Source organism: Anas platyrhynchos, chromosome 3 (genome assembly GCF_047663525.1).
Source record: "Anas platyrhynchos isolate ZD024472 breed Pekin duck chromosome 3, IASCAAS_PekinDuck_T2T, whole genome shotgun sequence".
Classification (NCBI taxonomy): domain Eukaryota; kingdom Metazoa; phylum Chordata; class Aves; order Anseriformes; family Anatidae; genus Anas; species Anas platyrhynchos.
Window position 1 is genome coordinate 14,277,688 of NC_092589.1, and position 20,900 is coordinate 14,298,587.

General features: G+C 40.7%; 1 protein-coding gene across 6 annotated transcripts in view; it reads left to right on the top strand.

The window, feature by feature from the left end:
* MAP4K3 (mitogen-activated protein kinase kinase kinase kinase 3) overlaps positions 1 to 20,900 on the top strand; it is a 79,429-nt gene that overhangs the window by 6,958 nt on the left and 51,571 nt on the right. For all 6 annotated transcript variants that reach the window (XM_027453468.3, XM_072035341.1, XM_027453465.3 and 3 more), the window contains exons 2-8: positions 2,854 to 2,911; positions 5,981 to 6,071; positions 12,399 to 12,463; positions 14,560 to 14,615; positions 16,806 to 16,853; positions 19,040 to 19,082; positions 19,597 to 19,669. In XM_027453468.3, coding sequence (XP_027309269.2) covers positions 2,854 to 2,911; positions 5,981 to 6,071; positions 12,399 to 12,463; positions 14,560 to 14,615; positions 16,806 to 16,853; positions 19,040 to 19,082; positions 19,597 to 19,669 — 434 coding nt within the window. The remainder of the gene's footprint in view (positions 1 to 2,853; positions 2,912 to 5,980; positions 6,072 to 12,398; positions 12,464 to 14,559; positions 14,616 to 16,805; positions 16,854 to 19,039; positions 19,083 to 19,596; positions 19,670 to 20,900) is intronic.

A 20,900-nucleotide genomic window follows, 5' to 3' on the forward strand; every position in this document is an offset into this window, starting at 1 on the left:
AGCTGAAAAGACTCAGCATTTATTCTTTCCTGCTCACAATTTTGAACAGTTCTATGTCTTGTTCTCAAAAGAAGAAAAACCTTTGCAACAGGAGGGGATGGTATAAGCTGCAGGGTATGGAGAGTGCAGGTTTGGCGAGGCTGCCCGTTGCTCACAATTTATTCTGGCATTATGCACATCCTGCTATGGATATATCTGTAAAGCCATCTCTACTATCGATAGCTTTCTGGCATCCCCACCACATGGTGAGTAATGGCAAGTATGCTCTTATGTTTTATTTGGTCACATTTGCTCCAAAATGTTCATTAGCTCCTACCCAACTTCTGGCTTGAGTGCCATGACGTTGTGCAGAGCATAGTGACCTGTGGAGCTGTAGTCAGAGAAAGAAATTCCTGACAGCTGAACGTAGCATGGGATGGGGGATGGAATTTACCAAACAGCTTGTTTTTTCTGTTGGACTAGCAACATCCCTGAAGCCTCCGAAACGGGTTTCCTGCTTGGCTTGCACATCCCAGCTTAATGCAGGATGCATAACTACAGGATCTCATCACTGGTGTCCGCTACAGTTGTGTCTAATTGATTGATCTTTCTAGCACAAGCTGCCCCAAAATGTCTTCTAATATTAGCGAGGCCCACAGATGATTTTATGTCTTCTTTAAAGCTTAAGTAATCTTTCTTGTTAATTGTGAAGGTTAAAAAAAAATCTGCCCTTCGATTCATGATCATCTTGTTTCTGTTTGTTTCTTGCTATGAAAAGAATGTGGTTGGGAAAAGAACTAAGGAGTACAAAAAAATCGTAGCTTGTGCTTCAGTGTTGCTGCTTTCTGTCTTGCATTGCCTTCGTTCTCTGTTACAGATGAGAGGGAACTCGTATCCTCGCTATTCCTAGTGTCTGTAGCATCTTTGTTCCACCACAAAGCGATGATTGGAGACACCGCTGCCGTCTGTGGGGCGGGCAAGTAATGGCTTACAGGAAAGGCCGTCAGGCAGACGCTATTTTTTAGCTCTGTTCTTTCTATAATCTATGAAGTTCGGGCTGCTCTCTGCCTTTTATAGGATTCCACTGATCTCAGAATCTATTCATAACCATCTGCCTGCAAATTATTCATGAATGCTTGTACTCCCAGCTGTACAGAAGAGCATGGCCACGGCAAGGAACAAGGAGAAGCTTGAGGTCATCTGTGCAAGGAACTACCTGGGTACACCACTAAAGATAGGAACACGCTGCGTTTATTTCCAGACTCGATCGCTGGCTATTTTTCAGAGCCTTTTGTTTTCTGTCTTGTTTCTTTTCCATCACATCAGCCAGCTCTCAAGCTGCTGTTCAGAGTCACTACCTTGCAGCGTTTGGTGAGTCTCACAGCCTTGTAAAGCAGTACTGCAGATCAGATCACTGTTTGTGTTCTTTCTGGTGTTTTATGAAGCTATTTTTAAAATGTATAGTGAAGGGGGGGGCTCAGTAAAAGCCTTGAGTTGCTGAATGACTTCAAAATGAGATCATTGGCAACTTAAAAGCTGGGTGCCTATCTGCATCATTAAATTCTGCAGTTCTGCAGAACTGGCTTTTGTTGATTTGACAGTGGATTGGGCAGGGAGCAAAAATGGGACTGACCTCAGTCTGTCACACAGCTCCAGGCACCAGCGCTCCTCTGTAGCTCCTCTGGAGCATCTTTCAGGAGCTGCTGCTTCGGGGCTGGGGATGGCTTCTTTGCCTTCTCATAGCTGGGTATGGGAGCATGGAAGCACAGCACAGATGGCTCCCTGATTTTTCTATTAGGAGTCAAGTGCAACGATTCCAAAAGATAAATCAGTATTGTCATTATTTATATTGATTCTTAATGGCTTCTGAAAAAAACAGCATCCTTGTTTACTCAGTAGAACACAGGCTTTAGCATGACAGAGCCCTGTACAGAATGCAATTAAGCTGCTGAGTAATTGCTGCTGAAGTTGCACACACACACAGCAGCTCAGTGGCCAAGGGAAAGGTTGTTTTAATTCTTTCTAGCTCCGTTTGCCAGCTTGTTTGCTTAGCACCCTTACAGAAAGGGCAGGATGCTGCCACTGACTGAGAGTAAGGATCAAGGCACAGGTAGGAAAACAAGAGCAGAAAGTGTTGCACTGCTCCTGTGGGAGTCTCAGGAGCTGTCACAGGCTCAGCAGGGTAGAGCACGTGATGCTCCCGGGGCTCTGCTTTGAGATCTGTGTATGTTATAATTACTCCTCAAGCAATAGCTCAGTGGCCAGCTAGTTATGGAATTTAACATGGAAGAGCAGCATGAACAAGGACTTGCCTTATTGGGACTGGCGTGTGCCACTGCAAAGTTTATAGTTGCAGAGCTCAGTGCCAATTAGCTGCTTAATGTGTTTGTGAGATGGTTGGCTTTGTCAGGAGATAAGAAATCCAGCATGAGAAGTTCTGTTGGAAGAATGCTTCCCACAAACTTGCACTGGAGAAGAGCTTGCTATCTTCGGAATTTTACTGTTTGGTTCAGTCATGAAGTACAGGCATAGATTACTCTAAATAAGTGTTTCAGATATAACAACTCAGTAACGAAGCTCACCTAATCAAATGATATGCTGTAAGCCCAATAAGAATAAACGCATAGTGTATTTAGAAGACAACTCTAACCTCACGTTCGACATAAATGTACAAGATGTTTTAATTTATTGGCTCCTCCTGAGGCTGTTTTGCTTCAAAATAACCCCAACAAATGATTTCATTGTTTCAGACCCTTGTGTATGTCAGTCGCTCTTTGACTCCGCATTGTCAGAGAATTTCAAGTGGAGAGTGCAGAAATGATTGCTGTGTTCTGCTCTCTAAATACTGGTTTTGTTTGTTTTTTTTCCTTGTAGGCTAGAAATGTCAACACGGGTGAGCTAGCAGCAATCAAAGTAATAAAACTAGAACCAGGTAAGTGTTTCCTAAGTGAAATAATATGCCACTGAGACTAAATATTTTCATGCTTAAAATGCATTTTTGCAAAATAAGTTTAATTCATTGATTGAAAAAATGGATAATTGCTTTTTTTTTTTCAAGTATAGAAGAAAATACGCTATTCCAAAAATAACAAACGTGATGAGCAAGATGTGAGAGAAAAAATGTAATGTGGAGAGGGGGGAAAAGTAATTGGAGAATAGTTAAAGGACGGCTGATTTTAAAAATAAAATAAAAAATAAAATCAGGGTGAGTTGGGTTTTTGGTCTTAAGTACAATATTTTTGACCCAAGTGGTACAAAAATCTGCAGAGAACAAAAGAAATAAGGAAGATAGCAAGACAGAAAAGAATTCCACTGGGGAAAGCATAGAGGGAGAAATTATAAGAAGGAAGAGTGACATAATAGGTGAACATTAGCTTGATTATTGGAAATTGAGTAAACTCAATTTGGCATTGAGTAAATTAATAACTTAACATTTTATTATTATTATTAGTTATTAATAGTTATTATCAATAACTTAAAATTTTATTATTAAAAATAATAACCAATAAATAACTATTGGTGTTCCATTTACAGATTAATGCTGGGGTGGGTGGTAGAATATCTGAAGTATTACCTGATTTTATCTTTAAGGTCCGTGCAGCCAAGAAGGGGAGGATGTCACTGCATTCTTCCATTTTTCTCTTAAATTCTGGAAGCGATTAGAAGTGTATGTGTATAATGCACGCCCATTTAAAAATAAATAAGTTCAAGATTGGACAGTATGTTACAGTGTACTTCCAGAAGTGTATATTCATCACGCATCTTGTACTCAGACTGAAAGTTGTGGTCTCAGATTATCTCATCAAGTTCTGCTACTTTAATGTTTCATGACAGTTCCCACCGCTGGAGTACGTGGCTGTGCGTAACGCGGGTTCTCAGCCCAGCTGAGACGAGCAGCCGTGCCGTGGCTCCCTATGGAAATATAGAGATAAAACAGGGAAGGAAACTTGCATAGTGCAGAAAGAATTGCAAGAGTTCAGACCAAAAGGACGTCAACCTTTCAAATAACACAAGTTTTTGCTCAGCTGCCTACTTTCACTCTCTCAGAAGTGTAAAATGACTTGTTGCTCTGAGCTGAATCACGCAGGGTGTGTGATATGAACAGCAGACAGTCTGAGGATGTGCCACAGCTCAGCAAACTTGCTCTCATGCTACACTGACAGGGACAGAGTGGCATCTTGCAACTGAATCGAGTAATTCTGGCAGCCTTTGGATACCAAGCGCTACACAGAGTGAGCTTTAGTTGCCCTGTTTGCTTGGTGAGCTCAGTTTCGCTTTGTAATTGTCACTTCTGGTTGTGGTAGAGGGTTGACTCACAGCTTCATGTGGGCAGCATCCGTGTTCCAGAAGTGTAGTACTGGCTTCCTTCCTACGTTTTGCACATTTGGGGACAGTGTGAAGACGAAGGATAATCATTTTTAGGTGCTTATGCTTTAATATTCTGAAAGCAAATGAAAGCACTAGTCAAACGCTGAAGGAGTCACAAATACCTGTGACTGTGGAGATACCTGTTACATGGAGATACCTGGTTTTATGTGAAAACAGTTTCTCGTTTGTTTGTATGGCTAAAGATAAACCCAGGATACAGTGACCATCAGCAATAAACCATGGATACCAAATGACTGACTGTGAAGTTACCTTACAGCTTGTGATACCAAATTTGCTTTTAGTGAACAAAATCCATGTGAACATTGGATTTGTGTTTAAGAAGTACCAAATTGTTAGATGACCCATACGGCATGTATGGGAAAACATAACACATTTGCTTAGGTAATAGTTTGGTCGGTTCTCTCAGAATTTGTTGCATTTGAAACTTAACAGTCATGCTAAGTGATTTGGGGTGGTGACAACTGATAAATGTAAGCTTATTGTCTGTATTGAGCTTTTTAGACAACAGCTTTGCCTTGGTTTTAGAAACCCTTTCACTTACGCTGGAGTGTACTACAGCAGTAGACTAAAAGAATTTTGATGTTCTTTGAGTTTCTGCAATTTGCTTAAAGAGTTTAAGCTGTTCATGAAGTTAAATGATTATTTTAGGCCTTCAGGCTTGTTTTGGGTACAAACTCCTTGAAGTTGGCAAGAATTAGTTGGTTTTGTACTGCGTATGTCTATTAAGCATGCAAACTTCAAAGGAATTTCTTTAGAAATAACGTACCAGGCTAGCTATAATTTACTATGCCTTGAGACGTTTCAGAGGAGACCTAGTGTAAGACAATGAACAGCAAGAGAGTGTTTGACATGTTTCTTAAAAAAAAATAAAAAAAAAATAGAAGGCTATCAAATTTGTGTTATTGACGTTGTCTTACATATTGATGTCTTTTTGCTTTCTGTAACTTACCTATGAAATCTGTGCATAACACCACCAAAACAAAAACATCTCTGGGAAACAGAGTTGGGATTTACAATGTCATACATGTCTCTCTCTGTCTACATCTGATAAGAACGTGTTATAGAAAGACAGGTACAACCCAAGTACCAAATAGCAAGGTCAATGAAACATCTATGGCAGTGTTTTATCTGGACATAGTTTATGCACAGTCCATAAACTTATGAGCTTAAGGAGTTTACTGAGAAGTTGCAGCAGTGTGTTGTTGGTTTTTGTTCAGAAAGGTGATGAGTCCAACAAGTCTTGGACACGTGGCCAAAAAATGCATTGCTTTGTGATGTCTTAAGGACCTGGGATATTGTAAGGGCATGTGCAGATGGACACAGTGGGGCCTCAGGGAAATACAATTTAGTAAGAGATGTGGCCCATATCTTAAAAGGTATCTACAGATGTCAAGTCCAACTGTCCTAGAATGAGACTTCTTTTTGTAAAAATATAACTATTTATTGCTAAAGCCTTGCTAATTATTATTGCTTTACAGTTGCAGTATGTGAAACTGGTCGACAATTAGTTTTAATTACTCAAAATGCTTATTTTATAAACATGCACTGAGAGCCTAGTTGAGATGCGGGTATGGAGCAGGCCAATGAAAATATGCATTCTTCTGCTTTTTAGGAGAAGATTTTGCTGTTGTGCAGCAGGAAATCATTATGATGAAAGACTGTAAACATCCAAACATCGTTGCTTATTTTGGCAGCTATCTCAGGTACAGTTTGTTTCTTTTGTTCACTTTAAGAATGCCTCTATATTGCCTTGAAAGGGACAGGTTCTTAGAGCGACTTAAGTAAAAGTTAAAAAAATGTAAAACGTGACTTAGCAAATAAATACTATCCACTTGCATACTTTTTTTCCCAAATACTTCTTCTGCTTGCTGCAATTGCCGTCTATAAATAATGTTTTAATGGCAATGTAGTCACGTTTTCTTGGAAACAAGTTGCAATTTAAACACTTTGAACTGAATGTTATGTGGAAAATTAAGCAGAAGTATGACAAATATGAACAAAGAGCATGTGTATGTGATGTCTTTTAAATCTGTTTCAGTGAAATGTCTCAAATTTGCAAAACTTTGGGAAGTGTATTGCGTAATACAGAGTTCTCAGAAGTGTTTTGACTTCATTGGCCTTCACATGTAAAATTGTCTATGAGGACTTGAAATTAAATGTTATGGGGAAGTGAAGCAAAGAATTGTTTTTTCTTTTCATTTTCTTTCCTGTGCTTACTGGTCCTATGTTAAGTTTTAAGGACAGGCCCACTCTGAGGTACCAAGAAATGTGAACTGTGCAGCCTTTAATAAGCCCTTTGGTGCTTGTGTTCTGGATTTGTTTTGAAATCTAAACACAATTGATATTTTAGTTTTTATCTTTGCTTTTCTTTCTTGAGCTGCATACTTGTTTAGGTTATTTATTAATGTGGAATATACGATTGTTCTCTTTTAATAGTCCTTTGTGTAATTCCTTTTGGAAGTTGTTATGTGAACTTGTTACAAGTACAATAAACTCATGATCCATAGAGGAAGTCTTAGAAGATTCATAGCTTGCTCCTAAGAACACTTGCTATTATTTCTTAGTATGTTCTGGGAAGTGTTTTATGCTAGATGTAACGATTATTTGATGTTCAAGGAGTGGACTTTTTAATGGTCAATTTTTGTGAATCTAATATTGTCATAATTTTAGTTCATAGAACCATTCAGGTTGAAGAAAACTTCTAAGATCATCTAGTCCAACCTTTAACTTAGTAGCATGGTTTAGAGGTAGACTTCAGTTCTAAGTTGTAGATTTAAACCTTTCTTGAAGACCTCCAAGGAACTCCACCACTTCCCTGGGCAGCCTGTTCCAGTGCCTCACAACCCTTTCAGTAAAGAATTTTTTCCCAATACCCAACCTAAATCTCCCCTGGTGCAACTTGAGGCCATTTCCCCTTGTCTTATTACTTGATACTTGGGAGAAGAGCCTGATCCCCACCTCGCTACAACCTCCTTTAAGGTAATTGTGAAATACATCCACGTCTTCCTTGAGCCTTCTCTTGTCCAAGCTAAACACCCCCAGCTCCCTCACCTGCTCCTTGTAAGACTTGTTCTTTAGACCCTTCACCAGCTTCGTCGCCCTTCTCTGGACCTTTTCCAGCACCTTGATGCCCTTGTAGCGAGGGGCCCAAAACTGAACACAGCACTCGAGGTGCGGCCTCACCAGAGCCAAGTACAGAGGGACAGTCACCTCGCTGGTCTTGCTGGCCACTCTATTTCTGATCCAACCCAGGATGCTGTTGGCCTTTTTGGTGACCTGAGCACACTGCTGGTTCATATTCAGCCACTTATCGACCAGTACTCCCAGGTCCCTTTCTACCAGGCAGCTTTCCAGCCTCTCTGCCCCCAGCCTGTAGCACTGTATGGGGCTGTTGTGCCCTAAGTGTAGGACTTGTGCCTAACTTGGCGTCATCTGATAGTTGTAACAAGCCTTGTAATAAAAAGCTTTTAAAAGGCTCTGAAAAGTTGTACTGATCTGTAATGCAGAGGCTTCTCATTGCTTTCAGGTATTTGCATGCTTTCTGTCTGTTTGGGGGCAGGCTATATTGGACGTGATAGCTCTGCATGTTGTGAAGGTTGCCAGCTTGAGTTATTCATGCCTTTACTAGACTTCAGCAACTCTAGCTGAAATTTTCCATGATGGTTACCTGCTGCAGCCAAAAACTTCTGAGCAATTTTGGCCAAGCGCTTTAGAGATTGAAGGTGAGAAGATGCAGGTGTTTCCATATGAGAAGTCTGGGTGCATGAAAGCCTTCCAACAAAAAATTACCATCTTTGAAGCTAGAATATTTGACAAGTTGGCTTTTGTATTTGGAGCGCGCCTTTCCTGTTTAAAAATCCTTTCAGTTTTGGCCAAATCATCTTCTGAAATACAGCATTTCTTTTACCTTCTTTTCAGGTCTGTTAGGGCTTGGGAAATCCCAGTGAGCGTTTTTGTTGTAGCCAGCAGTTTGGTGCACGTTTGCAGTAGTACTGGAGAGCTGCACGCGTGTTACCTGGCTTGCTCAGCCACTCCTTGTTGTGCTGTGGGGTGAACTGGGGCAGGATGTTGAAATGGAGAGGTTCAGGGGAGGAGAGAAAGCCCTGCCTACAGACCTCACAGCAGGAGGAGATGTCGCGTGCTGAAGGCAGACTGATGGTGTCTTGAGGAGTTCATCTCTGCTCCTTGTGTTCAGTGCCCTGGCTGGCCCTGGATGCTCCCTGAAATCATTGTGTTATCACTGGCAGGGATTAATTGCATCATTCTCAGCCTCATTATCTTCTTAGCTTTTTTGTTCCATGAGGGAAAAAGCGTTGCACGCTCCCAGGTGTCATTTGAGTCAGGAGGGTTTGTGTTTTGAGTTTTCATTTCCCAGTCCCTTCAAAGGGCTGAAGTGGAGAACCTCGTCCTGCTTGTCCTTCACAAAAATCATTTGCCGTGATGCACGAACGCAATTTCCAAGAGAAAAATGAATCTTCACAATCAAGTTAAAAAGAAATGCATTGAAAGCAAGTGAATGAAGAGGAAAGGCAACCATTGATTAGCTCCTTAGGAGAATCTCATCTGAGCTGGACGCTGATTGAGGCAGGGGGTCGTACTAGCAGGAGCATGCAGTTGTGTGCTCATTGTGTTCCCATGTGCACGCAGGGAGCAAAGTCTGATTATAAAATCAACAAGCCATGCTGTTCTGGCATCCCATACCTTGGAGGGTGCTTGTCTTGGCAGCCTGGATGTTTTTTTTTTATTTTATTTAATTCAGAGCTGGTCTGTGAGCTGCATTATGCACGAGTTGGTGCGGTGTGCGTGCAGATGGAGGGCACGTACATGTAGGGACTTGGTTCTCCGAGCTTTCTCTGGGAGTGTCTGCGCTTCGGTTTTGACTCCTCAAGGTTAATTTGAAGGTTAATTGAGGTGGTGTGTTACTCGCATTTGGGCCTTACGTTGTGCATGAGCAAGTCTTAATACCGGTGCATACCTTGAAGTCACGTTAAGGATTAGAGAATTTGTGGAGTTTGTAGTCTGGTTGACAGCAGTTTACAGCTTATTAGGCGGTAAAGTTGGCGGGGGGGGGGGGATCGTGACCTCTTGAGGGGAGAGGATTTGGAAACTCTGTGTTAAGGCGATGAAGCTTTTTGAGTGGATGGTGCGTGTTCCAAAAGCTGTGTGGTGGGGACCAGGTGTGTCTCACCCTCCGGTCATACCTCCTCAGCCTTGCCAACCTCAAAGCCTGCCTGTGTTTGGTAAGAGAGCACCTTTTTGTACATTAAGATGACCTCTGCTGCACAGCATGCCTCTTTGTACCTTTCTGCAGTGCTGGGAAGGAAGCTGTGCTGACGTTCTCCTTGATGTGAGACGTGAGTCTTGCATGCTCCACAAATACAAAAGTCATTGTTATAAACCTTTCACGAAGGCACATTTACAAGAAAGAAGTAATTGAGGAATGGAAGAAGGGAGGGCTTGGGCTCTGTCGTGCTGCTGAAGTTACCTTGAGTTGTTTTGCTAACACTCGACCTTCTGACGAGAATGCAGTAACTGTTCCACTCGGGCTTGTTCCTGGAGGTGAGGTTGTTTGCTCTGTGGAGGCACTGACACATGCGTCCAGCTGTCTCACCAGCTGCTCTCTAACCAGTCATAGTGGGAACACATTGCTTAGGATTACGAATAAGAAGCTGTTCATGGTGGTTTTTGAGACTTCACGTGAAAATGGGCTGTAAACAAACCTAATTGTTACATTCCACTTCAATGGAAGTTTTGAGATTGAGCCAATACCTCTTCTCATTGCACTGTATTCAGATCGGGGATGCTTCTGTGTAGGCGGGAGGAAAGGGGAGTTTTCCTCTGGTTAGAGAATATCAAGATGTACCTTGGTAGACCTAGAGTATAATGTTGGCACATACAATTTATATTTTGGCACTCTTATGTGCCTGCTTGGTCCCCTCCCCTTCCTTTGGCAGGTGGTGTACTTAGTGCTTCTCGTTTGGGCAATCAAATGGCAGTGGTAGAGGCCTCTCATTGTCTGACTTCTTGTTTTCCAAATAACTTCCAGTGCTAAGAACAATAGAAAAACACCTTAATCCTGTACTGAGCACTCTTCTGCACTTTGCTCCCCAGGTTTTTCTTCTGCTTACACGTGGGTTTCCCAGGCAGCCCAATTTCTGCCTTGCTGTGAGCCTCGGTGTGAGGTTGCAGATACCGAGTGGTACTGTTGGTGCTCTTGGTGGTTTGTTTGCTGTGCTTGCTGTGTGCTCTGCAACCCAGACAACTGCGTGTGCTGTTACTGTTGATTTATTGGGATCTTCACCTGTCGCAGCACTTAGGCACTGTAATAAAACTCTTGATAGTGAGTTAGAAATGCAGTCTCTTGATGCTCTTAGTCTTGTCATTTTATAGTAGAGCTTTTCCACGTAGGGAAGCTAGTGCTCAGTGAGTGAAGGTGTGAATTCACAGCACTTACCTTTCACGTTTCCTACCGTGTGGGAGCTTTGGTGCTGTCCCAGAGCTTCTAGGACTGGCCTAGCTGTTCTCCACTTCGATGCCAGCATCAAAACAGGATGTAGCCACGTGGCTACGTGGCTTTCATGAGCCCAGCGCTTCCCATCGTATCCCCATTGGAGTCCTGTACCACTGTGGGGAACAAACAAGGGGCTTGCAAATACCTCCCTCTTCTTCAAGGTTTCTTTTTCACTCTTGCTCCCCTGCTGCCATTGCTAATCCGGATGTATTGCAGAAGTAGTGGTTTGGCTTCTGTGTCTGATGTTGATCATTTATTTCAGTGAAATTTCAAAGTAGTAGTGCTTTAATGAACCTCTCTGCAAATGTATGGTGTAACCGTGATTTCTTGTATAACACCAGAACAACACTTTTTCCCACTGCTAGTGGAAGCAGCCACTTTGCTTTGAGGATCCTGTGGAGGCTAGACTTAGGGAAGGAGGAGATCCCAAAAAGACAGTTCTTCCTCGGAACAGCAGCTGTTATTGCTGTTGCCTTACTGGTGAGAAATCTTAGCAACTTGCAGCCCAAGGGCTAAGCTCAGCATTTACACCATTGCCCTGCAAAGCACTTCCATGAACATTGGCATTTCTCACTGGAGTGTCTTAGCTCTTCTCACAAAGCCTCATAAATGCAACGAACCCCAGACCAGGCATCACAGCAAGCTGCAGAACAGTCACCAGTCTTCCCTTTGTCCCAGTCTGCCCTGAGGTGGTTGTTTTTTTTCTCACCTGTGTGTTTTGACGGCCAGGAATGAGCAGGCATGCCCTAAATCTTCTGATCTCTAGGATGGCCCTCTGCATTCACACTTGTGACATCTGTCTCATCAGTGAAAAATAGTAAGTGAAGGTGGAAGATGAAAACCCTAACTACACTTTTTGTACTTGGCTGTTTCTCTGAATCCTTCAGCCCACTCTCTGGTTTTGGAAAGCACCTTTTAGTGTGGTACAGTGAGTCAAACTGAATTGATTATCTCTGCCAGAGAAATCAAAGATACCTTGTGCCCCCTGCCACCTAAAATATCCACAGGTATTTCTGAGGGAAAAGATGTCATCTAAGTAGTCATCCCTTATACAGGTTCCATTCTGCCTAGCTTTGACTCCAGTGCTAGTGTTTCACTCCATTTGTTTTGAAAGAAATTGAGTTGATAGATATCCCTAGGGATTTTCTATGTTTGGGTTTGTTTCTTTGTTCTTTGGTTGTTGTTTTTTTTAATTGTTCTGCTCTGAAAGAAGTGGAGGAGAAGTGAAAATGAGGAAGAAATGCGAACCCACTATTATACCTCTACTCAGTAAGAATGTTCCGTTTTCCTAGCACATCTTTAAGAAATTTAGTGTGCGTGTGTCTATTAGTCCAGCAAACCTGGAATATTTGGGGTATTTCATTATCACCTGAAGATCAAATCATATTATTTTGACTTGTACTTCTCATAATACAGAGCTCCTGATGTTGTGCTTTGTAATGCTTGAGTCCTCTGACTTGTGTTTTATAGGTACAGTTTGTTTCTGACAGCTAATGAATTGCTTTTGTTCGCTTTTTAGACGAGACAAGCTATGGATTTGCATGGAGTTCTGCGGAGGTGGCTCTTTACAAGATATTTATCATGGTATGCCAAGACTGTAATTCCTTAAAAGCTAAGTAAAGCTTGTTTTAAAAAATGGAGATGATTACAGTGTTTTGAAATCAAAGAGGATGAATCTTAAATTTAGTATCCATAATAATCCACTGAAGGTCAGTTTTAGCTTACTTGGGTATTTACGTAATTGGTTGTTTTTGTGAAACACAATGAGCTATAGTGGGGTGGATTTTTTGAGCAACAGAAGTTCCTTCCTTCCTTCATCAGATCATATACCAATCACTACTTTTCTAAGATTGTAAAATTAGACACTGTTGTATAGTTTAAAAAAAAAAAAAAGCTTGTATCCCAGTGCACTGCCTTACTTCATAGCTGTTTTGGGTTTGAGCTTTTGAACTTTGCTTTAATATAATCGATACTGCTGCCTACAGATACTTAGATAAATGGATTGATGAACATGGATGCTCTTGTCCTTTTGACCTTATGTATGTTTGTGTTGTGGTATTGCCAAAAGGGCCTTTTTTACGCATGACCTGTGAGAAGCAGAAGTGACCTAGATATTTGCTTTAGGCTTATGAGTGGTCGAAGAAACAAGGAGCGTGTGTAAGTCTATTGCATGAAGTCAAGACCAGTTGATTGCTGGTTTTCAAGAGACAAAATCAGTTTTAAGGGATTTTTATTGCCCTGGCAATAGGACTTGTTTGTGACACAGTCTTTTCCTAAACAAGTATTGGCTCCTGTGGTTTTCAGGTGATGTTATTCAGGCAGGAAATCCATCCAGATTCTAAATCGTGAAGATTTTCTATGTTAGGTTCTTCACATCCTTCTCGTGCATAAACAGCTTGCACGTGTTTTTACGTTTAACTTGGGTGCAGTTAACGAGGCACCAATTCACAAATTCACACTGTGTTCATGGTGCTGTCCTTTGAGTGTGGCCTTGTTGATTCCTGATATCTTCACCAGTGATCAACATCAGAGCACCGTGCCCAATAGGCTTTGTTTTGTGGAACACCTGTAGAGTAGGAAATGAGCTCATGTTGCTTAAATGCCTGAGCAGATGTCCTACAGGAGCCATTTCCTATTGCAGCTGATTTTTTGGCTTCTCTGCTAGTAGCTAGAGTGAAAGGTTCTTTTCCGATCTTAATCATGTTCCAATTTTTTATTCCAATTGAACCAATTAAATCTCAAGTAAAATAAGCAATTTAATTTAATTAGCCTTCAGTTTCTCAAAATAAACATGGGTTTAGAAGAAGCTAAGTAGTTAGGTGCTTAAAATCTTATTTAATTTTTAACTCCCAGCTCCTTTGCAAAACCCCATCCAACTTTTCTGTTTGCAAGCTTCTCGGGTTTTGCAGAGAAAATAGTGAGGACTGCTGGTCTGGTCATAAAACCTTGTAATTTTGGGATCAAAGTCTGGTGACTGGGGACAGTCACAGGCTGTTCCTTGCTTGTGGTTCAGTGTTTGGTTTATGTATTTGTTCCAAATGCAATTGTTTTCATTTAAGAGATTTAAGTGAAGGTGAACTATGGAGGGAGGAGAGGAAGACTCTTGGAAAGCTGCTGAGACTCCTCAGAGGAGTGTGAGGAGGTTCCCAGGGTGGCAGGCCCAGGAGCAATAACGCTGGCAGCTCGTGCAGAAAAGGGACAAGGAGGTCGTGTGGCTGCAGGGAGGCTAGGAGCAGAGAGCAGGTCCCACAGCAGCAGGAAGGATGGGAGGAGAGAGCAGGTTGCAAAGGGTGGAAGGAACTTCGTGGAGCGCAAAGGGGCCTGAGCTCAGCTCTGAGTCACTCAGTTGGAAGTCCTGGACACAATGGGTTTGTGCAAGGGAAAGAGTCGTGCTTAAATCACTGCTTCTGTTTGTTTTTTTCCCCTCCTAGTTGTTTTGAGATATAGCCATGTACTGAGTAACTCATTTCCATTCCGATAGGACTAGACACTTCTTGAGCTTTAAAAACCTTCTGGTAGTATTTGGGATGCTCCATCTGAGGGAAAGCCTAAGCACTTTCACTTGGATAATCTTACTGATGTAAGATCCTATCAGTGTGGATATAAAGTAATTGAGGTTTGGGAAGGACAGTATCTCATCTGATTTTGAGCTTTATTCATTCTTTTTCTTTCCATTTCAGTGACTGGACCACTCTCAGAACAGCAGATTGCCTATGTTAGCAGAGAAACACTACAGGTAGTGTATTCTAAGGCTCTTGTGGTTGTATACAGTTCGCATTTGATGTAAAAAATATTAAAATCTAGAAGCAGAAGCTCCAAACACACATCATACCATGGAAGTGCAGTGTTTGGAGTGTTTAACATTTTTCCCAGCCTCCTGAGGAAGTCCTTTATTATAGCCCAGAACTGGTTCATATAATTGCATAACCCCAAATTATCCTGGATCATTTGAGGGAAAATTGACATCTACTTTCTGCTGTTATTTTTTCTAAGGGCTGTGGGGTGGGGGGAGGAGGAGTCTATTTGTCTATATTTGTAATACAAGCTAGTTATTGCAGGCTGGAAGGAAAACTTTTAAAGCCAGTTTTGCATATCTGATCGTTGTTCTGTGCCAAAAAGAAAATGGAGAAAAGAATGCCTTTGTACTTGAGATGTTCCAATTAAGGTCATTAGCCTCTACTCGTGGTCATGCTAGCTTTCATATGTCTTTCCTAAATTAAATGTTAAGCTCACCACTAAAACTTCATGAAGACCAGCTTTTTTTGTTGTGTCTTCTCTCCATGTGAGAGAGCAGCTCTTGGCTTCCACTGAATGCGAAGCTCTTGAATGCCATCGGTTGAGAGCTGTTGCCTCTCACAAACACTCTCTCAAGATAGCTCTGTCCCTGAGCCAGCTCTCTTGCATGCCACTGACCATTTCTCTGCACTATGCCAGAGGTTGCTGACGTTGAAGATGTGACTTTTTTTTTTCTTACAATGAAGCCTTGGCTTACCTGGCATGTGGGAGTATTTTGATACTTGAATTTTTAATACCTCTTGTTCTTCTCAGAGTGTGGAGAAATGTTTTAATAATCTAGAATTTAATTTGTGAATTTTTTATTGTTTGGGAAGACTTTTGGACAGTATGTGTAAATTGATTATGAGAAGGAAGTGTGCTACTTTGTGTTTATTTTCTAAGTGTTATCAATGGATGCTTTTTTTTTTTTGTTTATTTTACAGTTGTCTGTAACTGCATGCTTACGCCACCCTCTGACCAAATATCATGTTTATAGTTTCTGGTATCTTGTTGTATTTAATAATCTAGCAGTCACTCTTTCTAGTGAAAAATCAAAGAGTACAGTCCATCTGTCCAAGTAATTTGCCAATGTTAATTTTGCCATCAGTTTCCTTGAGTCTGGTGTTTCATGTGAATGCATGAAGGTAGCTTTTGATGTCCATATTCAGCATGATGCATATTTATGGATCCATTAAATTTGGATGATGTCCATATTTAGGATGAAATATGATGTCCATACTTCAAGGTCTCGAGCACCAAGTCACATGAGCAAGCATTTCCCCATTTGGGTGTAGTTAGGACCATCCATGAAAATGATGATAATTGAAAACAATTCTCATTTCTTTTTTGAAATCCACTATGTGATGTCTTGCATGAGCAGCTGGGGGGGGGGGAAACAAAGTTTGTCCTGACATGGCTATCTGCAGTGAAATGTAGTCCTTGTGGAGGTTCATGACCGCACAGCCACACGGATGTTTACCTGCAGTTTGCCCTGTGGAAGAGAATTTTAAAGATAAGCCTGGAGCGTCAAAAACAATGACATCTGAATCCTCTTGCAGGGTTTCAGCTTCATTAGTATTCTTCCACATCATTTCAAGTTTCTAACCTGTATCAAGGCACTGAGTCCTAAAATGCTGTGGTGCCCTGATGGAGACCTAGAAGGACAGCCCAATAATTTCCCTTCCTGCAGAAATGCATGAATTAGGGTTGAACTCTGGTGTTAGCCCTGGGGTGTTGCCTGCTAGCATGGTTCTGGAGTTAATTGAAGCCTGTAATGATATACGAGATCTCTGCATTAGGTATCCAGTGAGCAGACTGTTGAATAGAGCAGCGTTAGGCAATTTAAAACTAATTAACTTGGTCTAGAAAGGCGACAGTTAACATGTCCGGAGGAAAGTTTGAATAGAAAATATTTGGCTCTCAATAGACTGGTAGCTGGCATTCTTTCGTCCAACCTGTGTTTAGCTGTTACCCTACTGCGTGTATTGAATTTGCAAGTGCATTTAAGATAGACTGAAGTGAAAGAATTTTCTTCAAACAGGAAGTCATTTAGATGACTGAAATGGATCCTAAGTACGTTTGTTGATTAAATAAGAAATGCATATGAAGTGAAAAATGTTGGACTAACTTATTATGTAAATATTTTATGCAGGGATTATATTACCTTCACAGTAAAGGAAAAATGCACAGAGACATAAAGGTAAGTAAAAACTGAATGGAATTTGTGTTTTTGTAGTAGCTTACACCATCACCTCTTAAGGGTCTTTATGGTTACACAGCAGTTTTGGAAATAGTCTTTATAATGTTTTTCTGCTTAATATATATATATATTTTACCCAGCAGAAATAAAAACTTGTATACGCATGGAAGCAGTTCATTCTTTTGACTGGAGCCACACACACATTTAGTCCAGGGCTGTAGAATTTCAGCATCAGCCACGCTCCAGAACGGCACGTGTTCAGCTGGCCCTGGGCGTGTGCTTTGTGCAGAAGGAAAGGCTCTGTGTTTTCCCCACCTTTCCAAGAAGCTCAAAGTACCCTTCCGGCTGAACCAGCGAGTAAACAACTGTTGCTTTGGCTTCTTGCCTCTTTTCTGGGGAGCAGATTGCAGGGCAGCGGCTGCCGTTCTGCATGGTTCTTGCCCCGACTACTTGCGTCTCCTCCCTCACATACTAAAATTAGAGAGGGTACCATGAATCAAGGCTCTTAGCACCGACGTAGTTAAAACTTCACCTCTACAGAGCTGTATCAATGGTAGCTTGCTCATACTATTATACTCCCTGGTAATAGTTTCCTTCTGATACTTCCTGTTGACTTTTTGTCCTTGGAGTTTTATTACCTGCTATTTGCCTTTCTAAACTCTTCCTTGCGCAGTCTCTGGCTTAAACTTGGCAGGCTTCCCTCCTGGAAATCAGACAGTGAATTGCTGGGCTCCTCTGTGTTGCGCATGTGATTTTTGTTGTTGTTTAGCTGTTTTCCCTGTTGTTTTTTTTTGTTTTTTTTTTTGAAAACTAGGGATAGAGTTTATATAGTAGCTTTAACTGGAGGTGCATTCTTACTGACTGCGGGAGAATATTTGGGTTTTGAGCGATGGTGAAAATCGTTTTTAAATGAAAGGTTAATTTGGACACTAAACTTGAAAGTTTTTCATCATACTTCCCAAGCGTTACTTCTCATCCTGTAGGGATGCAGTGGATATATATTCATTTCTAAACAGAACTGTGCTGATAAAACCACTTGGAATGCTTACAGTGAGTTTTTTTATTGCCTTTTTTTTTTTTTTTACGAGCTGTTCTCATGAGCGTGGAAAAATACTATTTTCATCTGCAGATCTCTTGACTACTGAGTTATGTTTGCTTTCCTCAGTAGTTAAGTTATGTATTTAGAGTATCTGTCCTGTTAGTCTTGAAAGGTGGACAAGGTCAAGAGCATGTTAGCCAGGCTGTTACACTATTTACCTAGCTCCATTTATAAGGCTCATTTACTGTACTTGTGCAGGATATGCCAAAATGAGTTGTGTGGCTGGAGTAGGACTGCAGGTCTGATTTCTTCCCAGTGAAAACCCCTTCCTGTATATAAATGATGTTTGGAAAGCCCTATGTGCTGTGCTTCTCTGCCCGGTTTATGGGCAGCACTGACATTTGTAGCTCTGTTCAGCTTTGCTTAGCCATCTCCAACCTTTGCTCAGTTCTGCTTGTAACTGGTTTCCTTCTTCCAGTCAGGTTTGTTCACAGTCCTTTTTATGTGGTAATTTTATGGTATCAGCTGCCGCTTGGGGTTGGTTTTGATTATTGAGCTGATTATTGAAGTGGTGCACATAGCCCCACAGCAGTGAGTGCTTACAATCGAGCACCAACAGAATCTCTCCTGCAGAAAGATGGAAATAGTTGTGTAAAACACTTGAATATCAAGGGAGGTCCTTAAGGCTATAATTATCATGGCTCTCAGATGAGAGAAACCCAGCCCCTGCATATGAAAAGAAAATCAAATTACTTCCGCCGTGACCTTTAGAGTTCCTATTTCCTTTCAATCACTGTAAATAGAAAAAAGAAAGTAAGAATTCATCCGCATAGGCAAATGATCATAATTCTGCTCTTGGAGAGGGCTTCCTGTACAATGGGAAACTTTGTAATACCATGGACTAGAGAATACTAAACTTGAAATTCATGAGAAACCCTGTGTATCTAAGTTCCATTATATCACAGAATGGCAAGTAGATAATTTCAGATACATTTCCTTGATAAAGCTACAGTTTCCTTGAACATGCAATTCTTGATTTATCTTTTGACCCCTTATTTGCCATTAGATCTCACAAAAAGATTTTTTTTTTAATATAATATCAGGGAAATCTGCATGTTTTAATTGAAGTGCGCTTTTTCCTTTTAAGGGAGCAAACATTCTTTTAACGGATAATGGACATGTAAAGTTAGGTAAGTAAATAAAAATCTGTTGAGCTGTAAACCGTATGTGCAGTCTAAATTGTGTGCAGTCTAAGCAGTCTTTTTGTTTAATTATGTAAGGAATTAATGAATGTTAGAATTCATTTTCTCTTGCTGATAATATCTCACTCAGCACCATCACATTAATGTCTTCGGAGTAATTGGAGTGTGGTTTTGGAACACTGAAGTGAAACATTCTGATGTTGTACTGGAGATGTAAAAAATCAAATCACAGGCTTCTATGAAACTTAGCCTTTTTCTTCCTTGTGTTGATAAGAGGGACATGTTTGCAGTCTGCATATTTCTTAGGAGACTGAGAGGGGTTGACCAAAAGAATTTGAGAATCACCAAGCTTCCATTATTTGCTGTTGTTACTTATTTTTTGTTAAATATTTCCGGTATGTTTAGCAAACTCTTAAAAGTGAAGAAACCAAACTGTCATGGTCATAAACAGTGAATTGCATCAGATCAGTTATTAACTCTTTGTTATTTTTTTTTCATATAGCTGATTTTGGAGTATCTGCACAGATAACAGCTACAATTGCCAAAAGGAAATCATTTATTGGCACCCCATATTGGTAACTATGTTTTTAATTGCTCGTTAATATAATAGTAATGAACATAATACTATTGAAAATCTTATGTTAAAAGCACGCTATGTCTTTCTGACTAATCACTAAAGGCTGTCTGACTTTCATGGAATCGTGTCTGGTTTTGTGCTGCATCCTAAATTAGCTGAGCATCAGAAAAAAAACACATTCAAATACCTTGAAAAACTTGAATATTGTCAATGTTCTGCTGTTACTATTGACCAGTGGATCTTAGTTTAGTCTGATTTTAAATCTGTCTGTGGTCTTGTGTTTAACTCTGATCTTAAATTTTTTTCTTCCCCAATATCCATTTTGGTGTCTTGGGTTACTTCCCTTTTATGCCAGACCTGTTTTTTTTCTGCAGCTCTTCAGCTGGTAATGAGTTTCATTTGTTTGTCTCTGCAGATTCTTTTGCCACTTGTGAAATGTTTTCTCTAAGACTTCTGTTTGTTTATTTTTAAGCATATAAGGCAAAAAACAAAGCAAAACACCACCACAACAACAAATGATAGAAAAGAAACTTAAGTTTGAGTTCAGTCTGTACTGTATCTTATTCTTTCCTCTGTCAACTAGTTTGCATAATTTATCTTCTCTTAAAGTTAAGGTTTTTCCTTTGTTTTTCTTTCTCTTTGTACTGGATTTGGTTCCCTTTTTGCCTTGAAGTAAATGATGCACGTTCTTCCCTGTAAAATAGCACTTCTGTACATTTTCTAGACAGATATTGCAAGTTCTATTGTGTGACAGCATAGTATTTACGAGAAAAATGTATGTACAAAAAAAAAAAAGCTACATTCAAGTATGCAGTCTTGAAATAGACTCAAGCACAGCATTTTTAGCATTTTTCTGTAGCATAAGTCACGCCAAGGCACAGATTCACTTCCCTTCCTAAGCAGTGCAAACACCCATCGGTCATGATTGTGTAATTGCACTGTGGCTCTGTTTCCTGACTGAGATGTCTGGGGTGACTTCAGTCCTGACCTGTATCGCTGTGAAACTTCCAAACTGGGCCATGCTTCTCAAGTGACATGCCATAACCTTAAACAATAATTATGAAAGCATTATATGGGTTAAATACTGACAAAAAGCACCAGTTTGTCTTTGGAAGTCATCTCAGATTTGGGCAGTAGAAGAGAGGAAGCAAAGCTTGAGGCTGTGGAGAAGATTTAGCTGTAAGCAGTGTGAAGATTTGAGTGATCATTAGAGGTATGGGCAGAAAAGG